Genomic DNA, 25,588 nt, shown 5'->3' on the forward strand with positions numbered 1-25,588 from the left:
AAATGGCTCCGCTTATTCGACGAGTATTGTAAAGACACAGGACGTCGCTGTGACCTGAGTACGGTTACGGCAAGCGACCTAGCTTACATTCTGCGACATGCATACGTCGAATTGCGTCCGAAGAAAGCTGGAGTGAAGTTCTACTCTGCATCAAGCTTGCTCGGTTTCCGTTCCGCAATACATCGCAAGCTAGTCGAGTTGAAGCGGCCCATAAACGTCCACAGTGACCCAGCGTTCAAGGACGCAAACATTGCATTGAAGGCCTTCCTCATGAAGCCAAAGAAAGCGGGAGAAGTCAAAGCGGTGGAGCACAAACACCCCATCAACGACGACGACATGAGCAAGCTGTCCCGCTACTTCCAGGATCTCCCGTGATAGACAGCAGCTACTCGAAAGAAGTGTTCCTCTAAAAATGAACGCGACTGGTTTTCTGTGTTGTATGACTGTGAAATGATAGCAGGGTTGCATGCAGCATGCTAGGGTTGCACCAGACTGTGTCAAGTGTGTGGTGACAGACTGTGTGGCGGCAGGGGTGCGATAAATGTATTACTGCACTCGGACGCGTGCAATACCGGCGTCGATATCTGCACTTACGGCTTCGCCGTTCGTGCAGATATCGGCCGGTATTGCACTGGTCCTTGTGCAGTAATACATACTTATCACTCTTCTATATCGACCTCCACTAATTCTCGTGATCCTTGACTGGTCCTATATTACCCATATTGCCGCAATATCGATCGCTTATCGACCGCTTGTATCGACCACTTAGGCATTGTAATCTTTCGACTTTGGAGGGACTTAGAATTTTTTCTCTCCACTTCAAAAAGAAAAATTGAAAGAAAGAAGACAAAGGAAGAGAACAAGCAGGATTCGAACTCACAACAGTATGAATCTCAAGCAACCCCTTATACCACCCAGCCACTGTGCTGCAGATGCTGAACTCTGTTGTTGTTACAGTCTTGTACCTAAAATTGGCAACATCCTATGTACACTATAGTATAGTACAAATGCTATACTAAAAAGGTTAAAATAGCTACTAAAGGTTCAAATTTTGGGGTTATGGCAAAGGAATCATGATAAATAGGATATTGACCTCGACTTCGGTCTATATGGGAAATATAGGCCTCGTCTTGGTCAATATCCTATACATATTTGACCGCTTAGAGATCACAAGTTTCTGTGGGGGTCAATAATAAGAGAGTGATAACGACTGATAAAGACTGATATTTCCTTTGTTACTCCCTTCATTGGTTGATGTATTTTGCCTGTCAGTAGTAGTGACCGAGCCGGTCCTGGGCCAAGGTTGAACCCACTTGACCTTATGAATGGGTACTTGAACTTTGCGGTTATTAATTAAGTGGCCACTTGAACTTTTAATTGGATAAGTGGTAATGAAGTGGCCACTTGAGATCTGAAGTGGTTTTGAAGTGGGCCAGGTGTCATATTTAATTGGATTAATGATTAAGTGGTATTTGAAGTGTCTCTCGACGTCATAAGTGCTTTTAAAGTGGTGGGTGTGGTTGTTGACAAGAGTCACTGTCTGGGAATGTGTTCTGGAACCTTCTAGGTATTCCCAGGCTAATATTATTAGAACTAGCTCTACGGTATGATGTCATAGGGGGGTATTTTAGGAGGTGTGACTCATTTATAAATTGATATCGACAGACATGTAAGTTGATAGGGTTGAAAGCACTTTTAGCGGGGGTATTTGTATTACAAAGAAACATCTCGAACATCGATGCAAAAAGAACCTGTCAATAGCATGCGATATTTGTATTACAAAGAAACATCTCGAACATCGATGCAAAAAGAACCTGTCAATAGCATGCACTCTGTACTGCATTCTACCAACACTCATTGCTCACTCCACACAGTATATAAACCGCAGCTCACACCCGCAACTGTATCACAGGTTGGTGAAACAGTGCTACCGCTACTCCTTTGAAACATGAAGCGGATGCATAGTTCAAGCGGCGGTGGCGGTGGTGATAGTGATGTGGGAGTTGGTGAGGATGACAGCTCTTCACCCCCAAAATTGAGAAAAGAATCCGCACTTACTTTGACTCGTACAGCTCCTCGTGGATTCTTGAGAGAGTATAGAGCCAGTTTCCTAGACGAGCAGAAGGACGTTCTTGGCGTTCTCAACGATCTATCGCCAGATCTGTATGAAACAATGGTGCACGAGCTAGGCATCCAGCAGTTCAAAGCTGTACTGGTTCTTTGTGTCACTGTTGAGAAGCCCAATGCCGCAGGTGCAATCGTCTACGCCTCTCCATTTTTCCGAAGCCGGCCTATGACTGTGTTGAACGTGAGCAACATTCCAGGTCTACTAACCGCCGCCTTCGACGGGATCACTGCAAAGGTGGACGCTTGGGTGCAAGGTGGTTCAGGCTGGGCTGTGAGTAATGTGAAAACTGCACATCTTGATATTTGCAAGTATCGTCCAATGCGCATGTCGTCGTACCTTCCTCTACCTAAAAAGTTAGCTTCGTCAAAGGCCATCATCAATGTGAAGAATGACGACGAGCAGTGTCTGAAGTGGGCTCTTCTGTCTGCCCTGCATCCAGCTGTGCAACATGCAGAACGTGTGAGCAAGTATGCGCAGTATGCGCAGAGTCTCAACTTTGACGGTGTAGAGTTCCCTGCAACCATAGATGATGTGTACAGGGTGGAGAAGGCCAACTCGCTGAACATCAACGTGTTTGCATTTGAAGAAAACTACATCATTCCCATAAAGTTATCAGGTAGTGACAATGCAATAAATCTCCTGATCCTGCAAGATGATCTCCTTAGCCATTACTGCTGGATAAAGGACTTTAGCGCTCTATGTGCCAGCCAGACAAAGTCCCAACACAAGAGGTTCTTCTGCATGCGATGCCTCTCCGCACATCGCAGCGATACCACTCTGAAGAAGCATCAACTATACTGCAGCGATGTGAAGGCAGCGACAGTCCAGATGCCAAAAGCAGGCGAGCAGCTCAAGTTCACGGAGATACAGAGGAAGATGAAAATGCCGTATGTGATCTATGCCGATACTGAGTGTCTGCTGAAAGCAACGTCTCCAGAGCGCCATGGGAAGCAAACTGTTCGTGAAGCTGAACACGTACCATGTGCAGTATCGTATGTCGTCGTACGCTCTGATGGTGTACTGAAGAACACTTTCACGTTCAGAGGTGAGTCCTTCAGCATAACTAATTAAATGTACTGCTCAATGTGTGTGTGTGTGTGTGTGTGTGTGTGTGTGTGTGTGTGTGTAAATGTGAAATATCAGCGTTAATCGTATACCCAGTCGTTAAATCTTTATTCTCACAATATCCAGTGGTCAATAAGAGAGATAATATTTTATGAAAAAAAGGAGGAAAGAGTGATGAATAATTTGTTGTTGTTTCTACTTTTGTATATGTAGGAGATGATCCGATTGAAAAGCTTTTCGAAGAGCTCTCCAAGGAGGAAGAGCGCATAGAGGAAGACCTGAAGAACATACGTCCTATCATCATCACGGATGATGAAGAGGTGCAGTTCCGCAATGCCACAGAGTGCTGGATCTGTGGCAAGAAACTGAAGGGTGCTGATCGAGTGCGCGACCACGACCACCTCACCGGACTGTACAGAGGAGCTGCACACAACGCCTGCAATTTGAAGTTCCGCATCGTGCCAGAGCACCATCCCATCCCCGTTGTATTTCACAACCTGAAAGGGTATGATGGACATCTCCTGATATCCAGCATCGGCCTCACGTCCATGAACACTGAGGAGTACATTGACAGACAAGGACGGCGTCGACGCAAGGTGAAGGGGCGCGTTACTGTCATACCCAACAATATGGAGCGGTATGTGTCATTCTCGTGGGGGAGATTCCGATTTATTGACAGTCTTTCCTTTCTGAACGCATCGCTGGACAAGCTAGTGAGCAACACGCCTCGCGACTCGTTCTTTCATCTCAAGTCCCTGGCTTCGTCGTACAGCAACAACGCCCCGGGCAGCAGCAGCAGCAGCAGCAGCAGCACCAGCAGCACCAGCAGCAGCAGCAGTGCACCGGGCTCGTCTAGCAATAACCTGCTGGATCTCCTGCATCGCAAAGGTGTCTATCCCTACGAATACATGAACAGCAGCGCTAGGTTTTCCGAGACTGGTCTTCCTGCAAAGGAAGACTTTTACTCACGCCTCTCAGAGTGCCACATCAGCGATGAGGACTACTGCCATGCCCAGCGTGTGTGGACTGCATTCGGCTGCAGCGACATGGGCGACTACCATGATCTCTACCTGAAGACCGATGTGCACCTTCTTGCAGATGTGTTTGAGAAATTTAGATGCACTGCAATGGTCACGTACGATTTGGACCCGACACACTACTACACCCTGCCTGGATTCGCGTGGGACGCCCTTCTGAAACATACAGGAATTTCGCTCACTCTGCTGGACGACGTGGACATGCATCTGTTCGTCGAGCGCGGTCTTCGTGGCGGTGTTACAATGGCGTCACACCGCCACGCCAGGGCGAACAACAAGTACATGAGCTCACACGACCCTGAGCAGGCGTCAACATATCTTCAATACCTCGACGCGAACAACCTGTACGGCTGGGCCATGTCGCAGCACTTGCCGACATCAAAATTCCAGTGGTGTGTCCCCAGTGACGAACTCCTGCAGAAGATCCTCACGCAGCCAGATGACGCAGACACTGGGTACATGGTGGAGTGTGATCTGTCAGTGCCCACAGAGTTCCACGATCGCCTGAACGACTACCCACCCGCACCGGAGCGTGTAACCATCACCGAGAGTATGATGTCGCCATACCAGCGCGACTTGATTGCAGCAGATCCTGTCTCCGGACTGAGTGCTCCGAAACTGGTCCCGAACCTCATGCCAAAGCAGCGCTACGTAGCACACTACCGTAACCTCAGGCTGTACAGTCGTCTAGGTCTGAGGATCGATGCTGTACACCGCGTGCTCAGTTTCCGCCAAGCTCCGTGGATGAAGCCCTACATCCAGCTGAACACGGAGCTTCGGAAGAAGGCGAAGAACGATTTCGAGAAGGACTTCTTTAAACTCATGAATAACGCTGTGTTTGGGAAGACAATGGAGAATGTGAGGAGAAGAATCTCAATTAGACTGCTGCGTGTGGAAGACGAGGAAGATACCATTCTCACAGCTGTGGCCAAGTCCACCTACGTCCGCCATGTCCTCTTCGACAACGGGCTTGTGGGCGTCGAGAACAGGAAGCTTGCGGTCCACCTGAACAAGCCGGTGTACGTTGGCATGAGCATCCTGGAGCTGAGCAAGGAGCTGATGTACAGATTTTACTATGACGAGCTCCAGCCACGCTACGGAGACCGCATGAGCCTGCTGTACACAGACACGGACTCGCTGGTGCTGCTGTTCCGCACGGAGAACCTCTATGCGGACATGAAGAGTATGGCCGATCAGTACGACACCAGCAACTTTAGCCCCGACAGTCCTCTGTACAGCGAGAGTAATAAGAAGGTTGTAGGTAAATTTAAGGACGAGCTCGGAGGGAAGCTCATGACAGAGTTCGTGGCGCTCAGATCCAAAATGTACGCGTACGATGGCGAGGAGAGTGGTCAGCGTGCAAAGGGCGTCAAGAGAGCGGTGACGAGAAGATTCACGATCGCGGACTACCGTCAGTGTCTGGTCGACAGGACAAGGATGTCACACGCAATGACCACCCTGCGCAGCCATTCGCATCGTATCTTCACGGAGACGATGACCAAGTCGTCTTTGTCGCCGTTCGACAGCAAACGATACATCCGAACGGACGGTGTCAGCACACTTGCACATGGGCACCACCGCATCGCACTGCTGGATGACTGAACAATGATGGTTGTGGTTGACAATCACAATTATTAGTCACACCCTGTACCATATCAATTCCATTTGTCTAATGAGTTACTGATCTTGATCTTGATGATGATGATGATGATGATGATGTTGATGTTATTATTTTTCTACATACTACATAATTTTGTTTTCTCCATAACTTAACTAGACTTTTAATATAGCTTAACATAATTGCGTGAAATGCAATCGCACAGTTGATGATGTTTACGATGATGTCAATGTTTGATGTTGATGTTGATGATGATAATAAGAATAAGATTGCTCTTGTCGGCAGCTAGAGCTTGCTCAATTGTCCGTTGTCAATCCAGGAGTTGAACTTGTCCGGGTAGCCTTTCCACTTGACCAGAGACTGTCCGGGGCGTTTGCGCAGGACTTTCTCCACGCGGAACTTGGTTTTCCTTGGTTTTCTGCAGTTGATGTTCGTAGAAACTGCCCTGAATAGGCTCGTTCATGAGATCTCGAATGTTGTAGGTGGGTGGTTGGGTGGGTAGAACTCTATTCACGACGAACACCTCTTCAGTCCAATTGGGTGTGTAGCCCTTTTTCGAAATGAGCTTTGCTCACAGCAATTCTCACTTCATCGTTCACAGCATAGCGTCGCCGCGCTGTGCGTGCATCTGGACTTTTGCTGGGGTGATCCTGTACAAACGATGCATTACGCTCCTCGGACGCCTCGGCAGGTTTCATACCAATACTGCGGTACGGTGCTTGCTGGTGTTGTAGTCATGTACAAGTTTGGACTTTGGGTAGCACTTTGATGTAGACATTTGTTGATTTTGCTGTAAAGTGTTTGAGCATTCTGTTGAATCGCTCTGCAACCACCGCCCCTTGCCGTCGTTATGAGTGCTGTACATGCTAATACCGTTGTCAGCAAGCCACTGCTTGACTGTTGCGTTGTAGAACTCTTTACCCTCATCGACCCACAGCTTTCGAGGTGAGCGCTTGCTGCTGGTCACGATGCTGCGAAACGCATCTCTGACAAGTGCGCCCGTCTTGTTCTGGAGCGGTACAACCCACCATGCATAGGGACCGAAAAGATCGATGACGGTCAGCAAATGTCGAGTGCCATTGTCATTTTTTTTTTTTTTTTTTTTGCAAACGCCTGCATGTCCACCAGATCTTCACTCCATTATGTCTATGATGTCATCCAACTCGTGCACTATCACACGTCTGCGGGGGAAGCGTACACGTCTTGGTCTGTGCATTTCACTGGCTTTAAACGCTCCATCCACACATCATCGTCATCCTCACTAGCACTGACACCACTGTCAGTGCCTGGGGCAGCAGCAGTTGCACCGCTGTCACTCCCAACACCGCCAGTCCCACCACCTGCGGTGGCGTTTGTGATTGAATCACTGTCAACGTCCAGGATCAGGGGATCCTTGTGCAACCTATTGTCAGTGAAGTCACAGTTAGTGGCGTGCAAGTACTCGCACAGTACCTTCAATAGTACCCAGCTCCAAGAACAGTCTCCCTACGAGAACTGCATACCGACCACACAGTGCATGATAAAATTAAAAATAATAATAATAAAAATATTGACTGGTTATAAAAATGTTATTGAATAAAGTCATGTATGTTGATGATGATGATGGCCTGTGTGTGTGTGTGTGTGTGCTCTCTTGACGCCCTTTGCACGCTGACCACTCTCCTCGCCATCGTACGCGTACATTTTGGATCTGAGCGCCACGAACTCTGTCATGAGCTTCCCTCCGAGCTCGTCCTTAAATTTACCTACAACCTTCTTATTACTCTCGCTGTACAGAGGACTGTCGGGGCTAAAGTTGCTGGTGTCGTACTGATCGGCCATACTCTTCATGTCCGCATAGAGGTCCTCCGTGCGGAACAGCAGCACCAGCGAGTCCGTGTCTGTGTACAGCAGGCTCATGCGGTCTCCGTAGCGTGGCTGGAGCTCGTCATAGTAAAATCTGTACATCAGCTCCTTGCTCAGCTCCAGGATGCTCATGCCAACGTACACCGGCTTGTTCAGGTGGACCGCAAGCTTCCTGTTCTCGATGCCCACAAGCCCGTTGTCGAAGAGGACATGGCGGACGTAGGTGGACTTGGCCACAGCTGTGAGAATGGTATCTTCCTCGTCTTCCACACGCAGCAGTCTAATTGAGATTCTTCTCCTCACATTCTCCATTGTCTTCCCAAACACAGCGTTATTCATGAGTTTAAAGAAGTCCTTCTCGAAATCGTTCTTCGCCTTCTTCCGAAGCTCCGTGTTCAGCTGGATGTAGGGCTTCATCCACGGAGCTTGGCGGAAACTGAGCACGCGGTGTACAGCATCGATCCTCAGACCTAGACGACTGTACAGCCTGAGGTTACGGTAGTGTGCTACGTAGCGCTGCTTTGGCATGAGGTTCGGGACCAGTTTCGGAGCACTCAGTCCGGAGACAGGATCTGCTGCAATCAAGTCGCGCTGGTATGGCGACATCATACTCTCGGTGATGGTTACACGCTCCGGTGCGGGTGGGTAGTCGTTCAGGCGATCGTGGAACTCTGTGGGCACTGACAGATCACACTCCACCATGTACCCAGTGTCTGCGTCATCTGGCTGCGTGAGGATCTTCTGCAGGAGTTCGTCACTGGGGACACACCACTGGAATTTTGATGTCGGCAAGTGCTGCGACATGGCCCAGCCGTACAGGTTGTTCGCGTCGAGGTATTGAAGATATGTTGACGCCTGCTCAGGGTCGTGTGAGCTCATGTACTTGTTGTTCGCCCTGGCGTGGCGGTGTGACGCCATTGTAACACCGCCACGAAGACCGCGCTCGACGAACAGATGCATGTCCACGTCGTCCAGCAGAGTGAGCGAAATTCCTGTATGTTTCAGAAGGGCGTCCCACGCGAATCCAGGCAGGGTGTAGTAGTGTGTCGGGTCCAAATCGTACGTGACCATTGCAGTGCATCTAAATTTCTCAAACACATCTGCAAGAAGGTGCACATCGGTCTTCAGGTAGAGATCATGGTAGTCGCCCATGTCGCTGCAGCCGAATGCAGTCCACACACGCTGGGCATGGCAGTAGTCCTCATCGCTGATGTGGCACTCTGAGAGGCGTGAGTAAAAGTCTTCCTTTGCAGGAAGACCAGTCTCGGAAAACCTAGCGCTGCTGTTCATGTATTCGTAGGGATAGACACCTTTGCGATGCAGGAGATCCAGCAGGTTATTGCTAGACGAGCCCGGTGCACTGCTGCTGCTGCTGGTGCTGCTGGTGCTGCTGCTGCTGCTGCTGCTGCTGCTGCCCGGGGCGTTGTTGCTGTACGACGAAGCCAGGGACTTGAGATGAAAGAACGAGTCGCGAGGCGTGTTGCTCACTAGCTTGTCCAGCGATGCGTTCAGAAAGGAAAGACTGTCAATAAATCGGAATCTCCCCCACGAGAATGACACATACCGCTCCATATTGTTGGGTATGACAGTAACGCGCCCCTTCACCTTGCGTCGACGCCGTCCTTGTCTGTCAATGTACTCCTCAGTGTTCATGGACGTGAGGCCGATGCTGGATATCAGGAGATGTCCATCATACCCTTTCAGGTTGTGAAATACAACGGGGATGGGATGGTGCTCTGGCACGATGCGGAACTTCAAATTGCAGGCGTTGTGTGCAGCTCCTCTGTACAGTCCGGTGAGGTGGTCGTGGTCGCGCACTCGATCAGCACCCTTCAGTTTCTTGCCACAGATCCAGCACTCTGTGGCATTGCGGAACTGCACCTCTTCATCATCCGTGATGATGATAGGACGTATGTTCTTCAGGTCTTCCTCTATGCGCTCTTCCTCCTTGGAGAGCTCTTCGAAAAGCTTTTCAATCGGATCATCTCCTACATATACAAAAGTAGAAACAACAACAAATTATTCATCACTCTTTCCTCCTTTTTTTCATAAAATATTATCTCTCTTATTGACCACTGGATATTGTGAGAATAAAGATTTAACGACTGGGTATACGATTAACGCTGATATTTCACATTTACACACACACACACACACACACACACACACACACACACACACACACATTGAGCAGTACATTTAATTAGTTATGCTGAAGGACTCACCTCTGAACGTGAAAGTGTTCTTCAGTACACCATCAGAGCGTACGACGACATACGATACTGCACATGGTACGTGTTCAGCTTCACGAACAGTTTGCTTCCCATGGCGCTCTGGAGACGTTGCTTTCAGCAGACACTCAGTATCGGCATAGATCACATACGGCATTTTCATCTTCCTCTGTATCTCCGTGAACTTGAGCTGCTCGCCTGCTTTTGGCATCTGGACTGTCGCTGCCTTCACATCGCTGCAGTATAGTTGATGCTTCTTCAGAGTGGTATCGCTGCGATGTGCGGAGAGGCATCGCATGCAGAAGAACCTCTTGTGTTGGGACTTTGTCTGGCTGGCACATAGAGCGCTAAAGTCCTTTATCCAGCAGTAATGGCTAAGGAGATCATCTTGCAGGATCAGGAGATTTATTGCATTGTCACTACCTGATAACTTTATGGGAATGATGTAGTTTTCTTCAAATGCAAACACGTTGATGTTCAGCGAGTTGGCCTTCTCCACCCTGTACACATCATCTATGGTTGCAGGGAACTCTACACCGTCAAAGTTGAGACTCTGCGCATACTGCGCATACTTGCTCACACGTTCTGCATGTTGCACAGCTGGATGCAGGGCAGACAGAAGAGCCCACTTCAGACACTGCTCGTCGTCATTCTTCACATTGATGATGGCCTTTGACGAAGCTAACTTTTTAGGTAGAGGAAGGTACGACGACATGCGCATTGGACGATACTTGCAAATATCAAGATGTGCAGTTTTCACATTACTCACAGCCCAGCCTGAACCACCTTGCACCCAAGCGTCCACCTTTGCAGTGATCCCGTCGAAGGCGGCGGTTAGTAGACCTGGAATGTTGCTCACGTTCAACACAGTCATAGGCCGGCTTCGGAAAAATGGAGAGGCGTAGACGATTGCACCTGCGGCATTGGGCTTCTCAACAGTGACACAAAGAACCAGTACAGCTTTGAACTGCTGGATGCCTAGCTCGTGCACCATCTTTACTTATAAAATAGAGGCACCTGTGACGTGTGTCTGTGTGTGTGTCACGCTCCTTATAAAGAAGAGGCACCTGTGACGTGTGTTTTTGTGTCACGCTGAAGCGCTGCGGAGCAGCGCTGCCCTGAGCACGCGAAGCGTGCGAACAGTGTAGCACAGTGTAGCTAGCGGCCGCAGAAGCACTGAGCACGCGAAGCGTGCGAATCGTGTAGCTAGCGGAAGCAGCCACAGCACTAGCACTGAGCACGCGAAGCGTTCGAATCGTGTAGCCACCGCCACGTGCTGAGCACGCGAAGCGTGCCAACAGTGTAGGTACGTAGACCCGGGTGCACGTGCTCGAATCAGAAACGATTTGACAGGTGTGCAATTTCTCATCTGTAAATCTCAGAGGCGATGGAACAGGGAAGAGAGTCTGGCTTGACCCACCCAGCAGGAATTCAGAACATAGGTGCGCTACAACACAAGCTACAGACGCAGTAAAATTGTCGTATTTCCTTCGGATTTTTTATTTCTACGGTGGTAGCGCTTATACTTATACTATAGCAGACACGATCAGTACGAGTAGCAGTAGCAGCCGCGCGCAGAAGCACTGAGCACGCGAAGCGTGGGAATCATGTAGCCACCTAGCCTAGGCCATAGGTAGCACTAGCAGCCGCACAAGCGCTGCGGACCACGTGAACCGTTCTCTGCAAATAGAAACATCTCCAACAAAAGGATACAAAAGATCTGCACTGACTGCACTCTGCATCTGATCTGCAGTGAAGAGCGCATCGCACTTTTGTTCGTAAGTTTTTGAATTTTTTGAGCCGCTTCATCCGCCACCAGGTGATGGACAACCCTGACCAGCCTCCCGAAGGCGTAACAGACGTCCCTCCTTCTCCTTCCAACGATGAAGAACCTCCCTCACCAGGACTTCAGCGGTCTGGCCACCACCACGTGCTGAGCACGTGTGCTGTTCATGTACTTGCTTCACCCGCATGCACATTCGGCCAGGCAACGCTGGCGGGGGTGCTGCTAGTTGTTTCATACAGATCTGGCGATAGATCGTTGAGAACGCCAAGAACGTCCTTCTGCTCGTCTAGGAAACTGGCTCTATACTCTCTCAAGAATCCACGAGGAGCTGTACGAGTCAAAGTAAGTGCGGATTCTTTTCTCAATTTTGGGGGTGAAGAGCTGTCATCCTCACCAACTCCCACATCACTATCACCACCGCCACCGCCGCTTGAACTATGCATCCGCTTCATGTTTCAAAGGAGTAGCGGTAGCACTGTTTCACCAACCTGTGATACAGTTGCGGGTGTGAGCTGCGGTTTATATACTGTGTGGAGTGTGCAATGAGTGTTGGTAGAATGCAGTACAGAGTGCATGCTATTGACAGGTTCTTTTTGCATCGATGTTCGAGATGTTTCTTTGTAATACAAATATCGCATGCTATTGACAGGTTCTTTTTGCATCGATGTTCGAGATGTTTCTTTGTAATACAAATACCCCCGCTAAAAGTGCTTTCAACCCTATCAACTTACATGTCTGTCGATATCAATTTATAAATGAGTCACACCTCCTAAAATACCCCCCTATGACATCATACCGTAGAGCTAGTTCTAATTAGCCTGGGAATACCTAGAAGGTTCCAGAACACATTCCCAGACAGTGACTCTTGTCAACAACCACACCCACCACTTTAAAAGCACTTATGACGTCGAGAGACACTTCAAATACCACTTAATCATTAATCCAATTAAATATGACACCTGGCCCACTTCAAAACCACTTCAGATCTCAAGTGGCCACTTCATTACCACTTATCCAATTAAAAGTTCAAGTGGCCACTTAATTAATAACCGCAAAGTTCAAGTACCCATTCATAAGGTCAAGTGGGTTCAACCTTGGCCCAGGACCGGCTCGGTCACTACTACTCCTGTCGCTGCAAATTCTTTATTATTGTTTTGATGTTGGAGTTCGGATTGAGTTTCTTTCCTTTCTTCCTCTTCCTTCAACTATTTCTTGTCCCTTTGGTTTTTAGGTTTTATTTATTTATTTATTTTTGTTTGTTTTTTCACTTTCTTTTTGCTGTCCCACCCATGGAAATATTTCCCGGTGGGTCTGGCTTATCGCCTTCGAAAGAAGTGAATAAAGGAGAGATAATAATAATAATATTCACTGGTTTGAGGGAAAGACACAAACGGGAAAAGTCTGAAGAAAACATTGACTGTCACCACCAGGACTCGAACAAGGGACCCTCGCTAGTAGCCAGCGATGCTCTACATGTAAGTAAAGAGCAAGTACAATACCATGCAGACTGCGAATAAGCAGCAGAGAATTTCAAACATAAATCATGCAATTGAACATCAAAACGGAGTGTTTCCGTTTCAATTGGTTGCTAGCGGATATACATTGTACATATGCATGTACTGTCCCCGGGGAAAATTGCGATTCCGCGGCCGCGTTTTTTGCGATTTTTAAAAGACCGCGTTTTCCGCGATTTTTGAACTTTTTTTGTTGCACAACACGTACACACAGTGCACTGTTCGGTCAGCAACGTCTCACCGTGGCGGCTTTTTACTCAAATATGATGAGTGCTTACACCAGAGACTTGTAACTGATTGATTTCACTACATACTCACAGAAAATTGCCGCACAATATTATTCACCGCATATTTACCGCAAACGAGAGAGCTTGGAAGCTCAGGGCCCTGCGCTATGCTTTGTTGCCTAGCTCATCGTGCATGTTGTTAGAACTGATGGAAATGCTTTTTCCTTTGATCAGCTACATCATTGTATTGCAAAAACGTTTCAATGAGATACTTAAGTAACGTCTTCTGCATAGCTATGGGACCGGCGCTGACTCTGCCGATCACGGGCGTTCTGGAGTCGACGGGATGTCTGTCCTGACGTTTCCTGGGACCGGCGCTGACTCTGCCGATCACGGGCGTTCTTCTTCTTCTTATTATTATAGTGACGGCAACTAACATCCATTCTGATTGCATTTACTCGTCTCCCTACTTCGTATTTTTTTCCAGAAAATCTCCCCATACAGCAGGGAGTCGTTTACATATTATGACTCCCTGCTATACATCTACATGACTGTATAATATACAGTCATGTAGATGTATAGCAGGGAGTTATACCTTATAATTATTATGCTATTGGCCTACATGTGATTCCCGGGCTGGTCGACAGGCGGCCCAGCTAGCCTGCTAGTGGGATCTCGGCCTCGCACACAAATTCACACAAAATGTTACTGCACTGAATGCATTCCCCCGATACACTTCGCATACGAGAGAGCTTGGAAGCTCAGGGCCCTACGCTATGCTTTTTTGCTTGCTTATCATGCATGTAACGTGTCAAAGCTGTGATGGCCCTGGCTAGCGTTCTGGAGTCGAAGTTATTATCTGTCCTGACGTTTCCTGTGACCGGTAGGCATATGCGGATAATTCCGGCAGAAAAATTGGCAGAATTCGGTACTTTTTCGTGTAAGTTTCATGCATGTTTGGTATGTGGATAAAGAAATGGAGCAGAATTCGAGGAATTGCCCGCCATAAGGTTTGTATGGTTCTGCCAATTTCACTGCTTTTCGAGCAGAATCTGCCACCTTTTCGAGCATTATCCGCACACCCCTAGTGACCGGCGCTGACTCTGCCGATCACGGACGTTCTGGAGTCGACGGGATCTCTCTTCCGACGTTTTCCGTGACCGGCGCTGACTCGCCCGTTCAGGATTATTTTGGAGATGACGGGATCTCTCTTACAAAGTATGTTTTTGCTGACGCATCCTGTCTTTTATTCGGCAACTAAAGTCCATTCTAATAGCATTTCCTCGTCTCCCTACTTCGTATTTCTTTCCAGAAAATCTCCCTATACAGCAGGGAGTCGTTTACATAGTACGAATCCCTGCTATACATCTATACGTTATAATTATTATTATGCTATCGGCCTACATGCGAATCCCGGGCTGGTCGACAGGCGGCCCAGCCAGCCTGCCAGTGGGATCTCGGCCTCGCACACAAATCCACACAAGATGCTACTGCACTATCGGCCTGAATGCATTCCCCCATACACTTCGTATACTCATTCTCTTGATGGTACCGTACTCTTGATGGTACGGGACAGGTATGGGATAGCGCCGGGCATGCTGATGGCACAAACAAACAAATAATATTGTGGCCAGCTTTCTGTGCTGGTACGGTACGGTACGGGACAGATACGGGATAGCGCCAAGTGTGACACAAACAAACAAACAAACAAACAAACAAACAAACAAACAAACAAACAAACAAACACCAAATTAAAGCTGTGTGGACCCTGGCTAGCGCCAGACGTTACTGAAGTAACATCTTCTGCATAGCTACGGGAATAATACTCATTCTCTTGATGGTACGGGACAGGTACGGGATAGCGCCAAACAAACAAAAATATTGTGGCCAGCTATCTTTGCTGGTACAGTACGGGACAGATACGGGATAGCGCCAGGCGTGACACAAACAAACAAACGAACACCAAACGAGAGAGCTTGGAAGCTCAGGGCCCTACGCTATGCTTTTTTGCCTTGATGACCTAGACAAAAAAAGCATAGGGCTAGGGATGTTATAAATTCATTTTTTCTCCTCTTTTTTTTTAAGACATTACCTGGGATTCGAACCCGCACTATCGCGCACCCTGCATGCATCCCCCGATACACTTCGCATACATACTAATTCTTCCAAGTTGTTTCACATTGTGATCTGATGGCAAAAAAGCATAGGATGTTATAAAATTTTCAATTCTCCTATTTTCTTTTCAGGCATATCCTGGGATTCGAACCCGCACTATCGCCCTTCATGCATTCCCCCATACACTTCGCATTCATACCCATTCTTCCAAGTTGTTTCACATTGTGATCTTGCATTTGAAAGCCCTATTTGAATATGCATTGTGGCCAGCCGTCTTTGATGGCACAGTACGGTAGGGGATAGGTACGGGATAGGTACGATCGAGGGTAATACGACACATGATAAATAAATACAGTATACTAGTAATCAATCAGTAAAATCCAAAGAAACCGCTAGAAGCAGTATGCGTAGTAGTCTACGGCCAAGATACCAGAAACCGTATCAAACTCAGCACTGGGTTCGAGGTACTAAAACGATTACCAAATTAAGTCAAGGATTGACCATTACATGCTGCATTCTGCCACTGCTAACGTGATCGAAGGGCAGCCGTTGATTCTTGACGCTTTGTGCCGATGACCTCTCAGGGCTGTGACTGCGGCATTGACCAGTGCAAAAGACAGTTGAGTGCGGATGTATGCCATGACGATAGAGAAAGGCTCGGACCTCTTATCGGCCAACATGGATGCAATCCGAGCGTAGAGATTGCCAGCTGCCTTGCCATGACCACCTGTAGTGCTGAGCACGACCGGGATGAATGATCCATGCTCTACCTCAACGACTCTTCTCTCATAACTTCTTCTCTTTTCCTTTTCGTGCTTGCGGTACACTGCCGGGATTGATGACTTCTGGTTTGAGGGGGCAAATGGGTTGAAAACCCGGACATCAAGGAATGTCCTCTCAAACCGTCCACCATACAATCCACTGACTGCGATATCAAGGCGCGCGTTGTCGTCGGTGATGGTAGATCTCAAGGGGAAGTGTTCCCCCGAGAGAGGCTGGAGATGGGGTTCGACGGCTACATCATGGGCAACTTCCCGGAGAAGGTGGGCCGTGATGTCCCGAATCTCGTTGTGGCGGAGAGAGGGATAGCCGCCCAGCGAGCAGGACAGGGCATGGGTGGTCGTGAACGACTTTCCACATGCACACGTTGTCGGGAGATGATCCGGCGTCCATCCATATCGGAGGCATAAGGAGTCTCGAAACGCCCCCTTGTGCAACTTGAAGCCGAAAACTGCAAGTGGCTTGGATGTTAGCCAGCTTGAGGCACCCTTCTCTGACGCGAGGTTCACGGCATACTGGATGTCTGGGTCCAGTTGCTGAAGCAGTGCAGCCATCTGCTCATTGGCCAGTTGCGTTGACTCCTTTCGGACTTCTGACTTCAAGAGCTGCATAGCCACTCGAACTCCGCCGTTGTTGGACTCCTGTCTGAGGATCTTGTCGACAAGAGGTTGGGTGATGATGCTGGACTGACGGGGTAATACGACACCGTCTCCCGTACCGTACCGTACCATCAAACACAGCTGGCCACATACAGCTGCCCGCAATATTCAAATAGGGCTTTCAAACGCAAGATAATAACGTGAAGCAACTTGGAAGAATGGGTATGAATGCGAAGTGTATGGGGGAATGCATGTAGGGCGATAGTGCGGGTTCGAATCCCAGGATATGCCTGAAAAAATAGGAGAATTGAAAAATTTATAACATCCTATGCTTTTTTGCCGCCAGATACAGATAGCGCCAGGCGTGACACAAACAAACAAACAAACACACAAATACCAAACGAGAGAGCTTGGAAGCTCAGGGCCCTACGCTATGCTTTTTTGCCTTGATGACCTAGACAAAAAAAAGCATAGGAATTGTTGCAAACCACCAGTTCTCAATTGGGAAAGGCCTTCGCGCTTATGGCGTTGTATTCGTCGCAATGTTGTCTTTCGACTCCGCCGTACCGCTGATGTTGCTGCATGGCATACGCTATATGCGCTGTGTGTGTTTTTGCTGTATACGCTGTTATGTCCAGTTTTATATGCTTATGTTTTGCATGTACGCTGTTTTGCATGCTATAAATAGCTGGTGTTATTAGTGTTCATTGTTAATTATCAGATGAAGTGAAATATACTGTGTAAAGGAAAAGAGTTGTCCTCGTGCCGTGTGGTCGTACGATCCTGACAATTTAGAGAATCTTGCAGGGTTCACAACATTTGGCGACCACGCCAGGATAGGAGCGAGCATGGCGGAGGAACTATGGAACAATTTGGAAGCCAGCTTTATCGACAATGGAGAGCGGTTAGGATTAGAAGTCGAGTTGTTGAAGGTACATGTGGAGCAGAGGCTCCAACAGCACGCGGAGCGTGAGGAGCGCAGTGCCAGACGGCGAGAGGAGGCGCTCCGCACCGAGTTTGCCAAAACACTAAAGGAGATTAACGAGCGCATCGCCAATGCGCAGGAGGGTGAGGGTAAAGCCACGATGGGAGGTACAGAGGAGTCTCCCAGTCACAGCGGTGGGCGTCAACCGGTGATGAAAATCCCCTCATATGATGGAACGCAGCCATTGGAGCGTTATCTTGACCTGTTCGAGGACATCTGTTCCAAGAACGAGTTCGAAGAAAGCGAATGGCTGCTGCGACTGCGCATTGCGCTAGCGGGTAGCAAAGCGGAGAGGATATGTATTGGATGCAATAATTACGAGGAAGCAAAACGAGAGTTGCTTGCCTCGCTCGGAAAGACTCCGGATAAAGCGTGGAAGACATTGCTGACAGGCAAGCAGCGGTCAGATGAGTCGTTTCATCAATACGTTGTCCGTGTTTGCCGAGAGGTAGAGGTGTGGGCCACACTCGCTATGACAGAAGATGGCGAGGTGGACACCAAGTATAGCGCCGATATAGGGAAAATGTCCCCGGTGCTGCAAGCAATGGCAAAGCAGGTAATCTTGGAGCAATGCGGACCTGAGATGAAGACGTACCTGGTCGAACGGCAGTGCTACGGGATGTCACTGCGCCAGGTACAGGAGCACGGCGCGTCTTACCAGGTCGCGCACGGACGACAGGGTGATACTGCCAGGAAGCCAGTAGAACGATCCGTGCCAAGGCCCACGGCGTCGGCACAGTGCATGGCGATATCGGTCGCAGATGCAGAGAAGCAGCTAAAGTCGCTGCCACAGGAAGGGAGAAAGGGTTTTCTGCAGCGAGAGAGACTCTGCTGGAACTGCCTTAAGTATGGCCATATGGCCAGAGAATGTCGGTCAGGCTCGAGATGCACGAAATGCCAGAGGAAACACCACCTGCTAATACATGATGTGTTGGATAGAGCAGGTTACAGCCGGGAGAAACCGACTGAGATAGTTACGGAGAAGAATGTTGGGTCGTGCTGTCTACACTCGCCAAGTGTGCGGCTGATGACCGGAGTGGCACGAGTTGAGGGAAGAACTCGAAACGCGAAGGTTCGCGTGTTCCTGGACTCGGGTGCTGAGGCGTCATTCGTGACTGCAGCGTTGGTGTCAGCAATCGATGCAGAACACGTTGGGGTTGAAAATGTAGAGGTGAAGCCGTTCGGCGCGGAACCAACCCAACAGCGCATGGATAAGTACGCCATCACGATCCAGGGTAGCTCCGCTAGCATTCGGGTACGCGCGTTCGTGAAACCAACGCTTGAGCTGGACCTGAAGTGCGCAAGTCCGCAGACCATTGCGCAGTGGCACAGTTGGGGAGTAGAGCTGAGTGACAAGCCTCAACAAGGGACATCAGACGAAATACATATGCTGATTGGTGCAGACTATATCAACGCGGTACTGCACAGCAAGAAGGAAGTTAATGGTGAGACGGTGTGGAACACAGAGATAGGTAATGTATTATCTGGTCCAGCGTCTGCACCAAGTCGAAACAGTCAGCCGGTGACCGTGTCATGTGTCACAGCCCACATCGACAAACTATGGCAGTTGGATGAACCTCCAGAACAACATCAGCACCTGCCATCTTTCCCGTTATGTCGCCAGGGCAGCGGGTACCAAGTGGGTCTCTTGTGGCGAAATGAGCGTCGGCCAACGGATAACTTTGCCCAAGCTAGAGTCATCGCAACGCGGCTTCTTGAAAAGCTGAAGAGGAATGGGAAGCGTGCGCTCTATGATGATGTGCTGATCAGGGAGTACCGCGAGCTTGGAGCAATTGAGCTGGAGCCATGTGAGAGCGATGCCGGGTACTATGTACCGCATCATGGTGTGTTCCGCGAGCACGCTGCAACCACGAAGTTAAGAGTGGTGTTCAATGCCTCGGCGACGGCGCCAGATGGCAAGTCGTTGAACGACATGGTTGACCCTGGACCGTCGCTATTGCCGAGTCTCGCAGGTATGCTATTACGGTTCCGTGAATATAAGAGCGCGCTGCAAGCGGACATCCGCAAGGCTTTCTTCATGGTCGCGGTTAATCCCGAAGACCGTCCGTACCTGCGTTTCTTGTGGCCCGGTCGAAGCGACAGCGATGAACTGTTAACCTGGAGGCTAACGAAACTGCCATTTGGCGTAAACTGCTCGCCATACATGCTTACTGCGGTGATTCAGCATCACTTGAAGGAGCTACGGGCGTTGTCTGCACCCAAAGAGCGAGATCGTATTGATCTCTTGCTCACGAGTTTCTACGTTGACGATTTGGTCTCTAGTGTCTCAAATGCCTCGGAAGCCAAGGAGATGCAAGAGTTCAGCGTGCGTGTGCTTACGGATGCTGGCATGGAGTTACGCAAGTGGCGAGGCAACGAAATCCCGTGCGATCCAGAGGCCGGAGATAAAGTCCTCGGTCTGAAATGGAAAACCAGTGATGACTTGCTCAGCATAGCAGCGCTAGGCGAGTCCAATAGGCCGTCTGTTTGGACCCGGCGATCCCTCCTCAAGTGTGTTGCATCAGTGTTTGATCCGCTAGGTCTAGCAGCACCGGCAGTTGTGCCGGGAAAGATACTGCTACAGCAAGCCTGGAAAGTCGGAGGCGACTGGGATGATATGTTGCCTGATGGCATCGCAGCCGCATGTGCGCAATGGTGGGGAGAGTTGGCCGAAGTGGTGAGCATTGACATACCACGTTGGATTTGCTGCAATCTTGACACGCCGATTGCGCTTCATGCCTTCGCCGATGCCAGTGAGAAAGCGTTTGGATGTTGTTTGTATGCAGTCGTCAATGGACAGTCGCACTTGGTATTTGCCAAGGCCAAAGTGTCACCTGTGTCTCCGCCCACGTTAGCCCGCCTTGAGTTACAAGCAGTATGTTTAGCGGCTCGCTACGCTGAGTTTGTGGTGAAGGAGCTGCGTGTTACCGTCACGCAAGTCTATGGCTGGACTGACAGTCTCACTACCGTTCATTGGATCAGTAATCCATCGTACAAATGGAAAACATTTGTGGCTAACCGCGTCAGTCAAGTCCAAGAGATATCGAAGAAGGTCGGCATTGTGTGGAACCATTGCCCGGGCCTTCACAACCCAGCAGATTTACCGTCGCGTGGGAGTAGTGCACAGCAGATCCGTAGTCCGTTCTGGAGGGGCGGACCAACCTGGATCACGGAGCCCAATGGCTGGCCCACCGCATCCTCAACCGCAGCTACAGATGAGTCCAGTGTAGAAGTACGAGTGTCAGCCACCACCTGTAGTCGAGAATCTGATAAGGAATGGTGGCTCCGTTTCAGTAAATGGTCGAGGGCACAGGGCATGGTGACTCGGATGTTGCAGTGGAAGCACACTGAGCCTCGTGCTGAACTCTATTTTGCAGCAGACAACGTATTGTACCGCATCGTTCAAGCCGCATGTTTCGCTGAGGATCTTGAGCTGATCAAGCAAGGTCAACCAGTGAAGCCCGGGTCGAAGGTGTATCAGCTTGCACCGTTTCTGGATGAGCATGGAGTGCTCAGAGCCGGGGGACGACTTCAGCACAGCGAGTTGGCGTATGGAGCCAAGCACCCAGTCCTGTTAGGCAAACATCATCTGACCGATTTGCTGTTGGAGAAAATGCATGTTGAAAGGATGCACCAAGGTGTAGAAGGAGTCTTGTCGTTTATCCGTCAGAAATTCTGGATTATCGGTGGTCGACGAGCGCTACGCAACATTACTCAGCGATGTGTTACATGCCGCCGCTACAAGGCTAAGGCTGCCTCAGAAGTCTGCCCGCCGCTGCCAGAAGACCGAGTTGTTCACGAGAGGCCGTTCGCAACTACCGGCATCGACTATGCTGGTCCGTTGTACGTGCGCCGTGGTGAGTCATCTCCGAAGGTATGGATAGCATTGTTTGTGTGTGCCACCACCAGGGCAGTTCACTTGGAGGTGGTCGATAGTTTAAGTACCGAGTCATTTTTGATGGCATTTCGGAAGTTTGTCGCGAGACGTAGTTTGCCGTCTCGGATCAGGTCTGACAACGCTACAACGTTCAAGGCGGCATCTGACAAACTGAGTGTGCCATGGATGTTCAATCCTCCAGCTGCACCATGGCATGGAGGCTTCTATGAGCGAATGGTTGGTACAGTGAAGAGTGCCTTGAAAAAGGTAATGGGAACAGCGTTTCTGAAGGTCCAGGAGCTTGAGACCCTCTTGTATGAGGTTGAAGCAGTGGTGAATAGTCGTCCGCTAACTTATGTGTCTGATAGCCTGGATGAGCCACCAGTAACCCCTGCAATGATGATGGGTGACATCTGGATGTCGTCAGAGAAGCCAGCAGGTACCCTGGACGCTGCGCAGATGTCATCGAGATTGCGTTACCTCAGTCGGACACTGGAGCATGTCAAGAATCGTTGGGAGGTGGAGTACCTAAGTCAGCTGAACAAACACCAACAGACCATGTCGCGCCCTTTAGCTGTGGGTGATGTTGTCTTTGTTCTCGATGATACCAAGCGCAAACAGTTCTGGCGTTTGGGACGGATCATCGAGTTATTCCCTGGTCGAGATGGTAAGCGTCGTGTTGCCAAGGTTAAGTTGAGTACCAGTACCCTGTTGAGGCCGATCCAAAGGTTAGTGCCGTTAGAAGTATCGTCACAGGACGTGGCTCCTGGGCTTGCAGATACCGCTCAACCTGCTATCGTCCCTCAGCAGCCAGCGTATGAACCGTCAGCACCGTTACCACCACCACGGCAGCAGGAGATAACGCGTTCTGGGCGCGTAGTCAGAGCCCCGGATCGTTTTTGACTTGTGTGCACTGTTGTACGGCGGTGAGAAGCCCTTTGGTGGGGAGAATGTTGCAAACCACCAGTTCTCAATTGGGAAAGGCCTTCGCGCTTATGGCGTTGTATTCGTCGCAATGTTGTCTTTCGACTCCGCCGTACCGCTGATGTTGCTGCATGGCATACGCTATATGCGCTGTGTGTGTTTTTGCTGTATACGCTGTTATGTCCAGTTTTATATGCTTATGTTTTGCATGTACGCTGTTTTGCATGCTATAAATAGCTGGTGTTATTAGTGTTCATTGTTAATTATCAGATGAAGTGAAATATACTGTGTAAAGGAAAAGAGTTGTCCTCGTGCCGTGTGGTCGTACGATCCTGACAATTTAGAGAATCTTGCAGGGTTCACAACAGGAATGTTATGTCTTAAAAAAAAGACATAACCTGGGATTCGAACCCGCACTATCGCGCGCCCTGCAGGCATCCCCCGATACACTTCGCATACATACTAATTCTTCCAAATTGTTTCACATTGTGATCTGACGGCAAAAAAGCATAGGATGTTAAAAAATTTCAATTCTCCTATTTTTTTTTAAGGCATATCCTGGGATTCGAACCCGCACTATCGCCCTACATGCATTCCCCCATACACTTCGCATTCATACCCACTCTTCCAAGTTGCTTCACATTGTGATCTTGCATTTGAAAGCCCTATTTGAATATGCATTGTGGCCAGCCGTCTTTGATGGCACGGTACGGTAGGGGATAGGTACGGGACAGGTACGATCGAGGGTAATACGTTTTTCTTTTTCTTTTTACCAGGCGTGGGCCATCCCCTGAATTCATAGGTCCCAAACATTCTTTTTTCTTTAGTTTTCTTTGTTTAAATATGATTTCTTTTTCCAGGCGTGGGCCATGCCCTGAATTCATAGGTGCCAAACATTCTTTTAAAAAAAATTAAAAAAATACGACACCGTCTCCCGTACCGTACCGTACCATCAAACGCAGCTGGCCACATACAGCTGCCCGCAATATTCAAATAGGGCTTTCAAACGCAAGATAATAACGTGAAGCAACTTGGAAGAATGGGTATGAATGCGAAGTGTATGGGGGAATGCATGTAGGGCGATAGTGCGGGTTCGAATCCCAGGATATGCCTGAAAAAAAAATAGGAGAATTGAAAATTTATAACATCCTATGCTTTTTTGCCGTCAGATGCGCATAGCGCCAGGCGTGACACAAACAAACAAACAAACACACACACAAATACCAAACGAGAGAGCTTGGATGCTCAGGGCCCTACGCTATGCTTTTTTGCCTTGATGACCTAGACAAAAAAAGCATACGGATGTTATAAAATATAAATTCATATAAAATTTTCCTTTTTTTTAAGACATAACCTGGGATTCGAACCCGCACTATCGCCGTGCATGCATCCCCCGATACACTTCGCACACAAAGTAATTCTTCCAAGTTGCTTCACGTTATCATCTTGCATTTGAAAGCCCTATTTGAATATGCATTGTGGCCAGCCGTCTTTGATAGCACGGTACGGTACGGGACAGGTACGGGACAGATACGGTCGAGGGTAATACGACACCGTCTACCGCCTTGATGACCTAGGCAAAAAAAAGCATAGAGATGTTATACATTTTTCAATTTTCCTATTTTTTTAGCATAAGGCCACACCAGTTAATTCTATGTTTCGCGTCGGATATTTTCTGGAAAAGGCACGCGGGCGGGCGGAAAAAAACAAAAACAGAAGAAAAAACAAAACTCCATTCTATGTGTACTGAGCCATGTTGCACACAGAATACCACTACTAAACTGTCACTTCTATCCAAAACGACAAGTCGTCACAGGACAGCTGGCAGACTGGGCTGGAGCCATACAGAGATTTCATGGATGGCTCCTCCTGCATTTTGACATGAGTCGAGTGGGATCCCGCTCCATCACAAACGTGGAAAATCTCGAAGTCCTTGACACCTGGAATCTCTGCTCGCTTGGTGAGCAGGCCCTTGGCCTACCGCACGGCTTGGAAAAATAGAAATTTTCATCTCTGGCACCTTCTACGTACCATCGCCTGGAATGCAAGATTATCGAGAAGCTGATAACCTCTGATCTGCCATACTGGCTAGAGAATGTTCGCCAGAACAGCCATCGATTGGCTCGTCTAGGTTCTTTTTTTTTCTTGTCAAGGATTCGAAAAGGTACGCAGGCGGGTGACGCGAAACATAGAAAATAGCTTGGTGTGGCCTAACCTGGGATTAGAACCCGCACTATCGCCCTACATGCATTCCCCTATACACTTCGCATTCATACTCATTCTACCAAGTTGCTTCACGTTATGATCTTGCGTTTGAAAGCCCTATTTGAATATTGCGCCCAGCTGTATGTGGCCAGCTGTGTTTGATGGTACGGTACGGTACGGGACAGATACGGGATAGCGCCGGGCGTGACACAAACACACACACAAAAACACCAAATTAAAGCTGTGTGGACCCTGGCTAGCGCCAGACGTTACTGAAGTAACGTCTTCTGCATACATGTAGCTACGGGAATTAAAGCTGTGTGGACCCTGGCTAGCGCCAGACGTTACTGAAGTAACGTCTTCTGCATACATGTAGCTACGGGAATAATGCCATAATTATTATGCCGCGTTTTTCGCGATTTTTTCCGCAATTTTCCCCGGGGACAGCATGTAGAACTAATTGAACAGCAAGTGGAGAAGTAAGATGCAGAGAGCAAAGAGTTTGTGCCAATTTTGACAAAAACTCGTTTTAAAAGAGACAGACAGTCAGTGCAAACTGCAGGTACATGTATGCCTAGTATAGTACTCTGCCCACACTAACTATATCAGTACAATCATGTACAATAATGTACTTGTACATGTACACGACTTG

The 25,588-nt window shown here is 48.9% G+C and overlaps 2 protein-coding genes across 2 annotated transcripts; one reads left to right on the forward strand and one right to left on the reverse strand.

Annotated features, from left to right (window-relative positions):
* Nucleotides 1-1,873: 1,873 nt before the first annotated feature.
* Nucleotides 1,874-6,117, forward strand: LOC135822406 (uncharacterized). Its single transcript, XM_065335167.1, has 2 exons — nucleotides 1,874-3,173; nucleotides 3,407-6,117. Exons 1-2 carry the CDS (start codon nucleotides 1,949-1,951, stop codon nucleotides 5,830-5,832), a joined length of 3,651 nt encoding a protein of 1,216 aa, XP_065191239.1. The 5' UTR covers nucleotides 1,874-1,948; the 3' UTR covers nucleotides 5,833-6,117.
* Nucleotides 6,118-7,021: 904 nt separating this feature from the next.
* LOC135823641 (uncharacterized) lies at nucleotides 7,022-10,918 on the reverse strand. The gene is made up of 3 exons (XM_065336488.1): nucleotides 9,919-10,918; nucleotides 7,478-9,681; nucleotides 7,022-7,300 (listed from the first exon to the last, which is right to left on the reverse strand). The coding sequence occupies exons 1-3, from the start codon at nucleotides 10,916-10,918 to the stop codon at nucleotides 7,022-7,024; spliced, it is 3,483 nt and encodes a 1,160-aa protein (XP_065192560.1).
* Nucleotides 10,919-25,588: the final 14,670 nt, after the last annotated feature.

The sequence above is a fragment of the Sycon ciliatum genome, chromosome 8 (assembly GCF_964019385.1).
Source record: "Sycon ciliatum chromosome 8, ocSycCili1.1, whole genome shotgun sequence".
Lineage (NCBI taxonomy): Eukaryota > Metazoa > Porifera > Calcarea > Leucosolenida > Sycettidae > Sycon > Sycon ciliatum.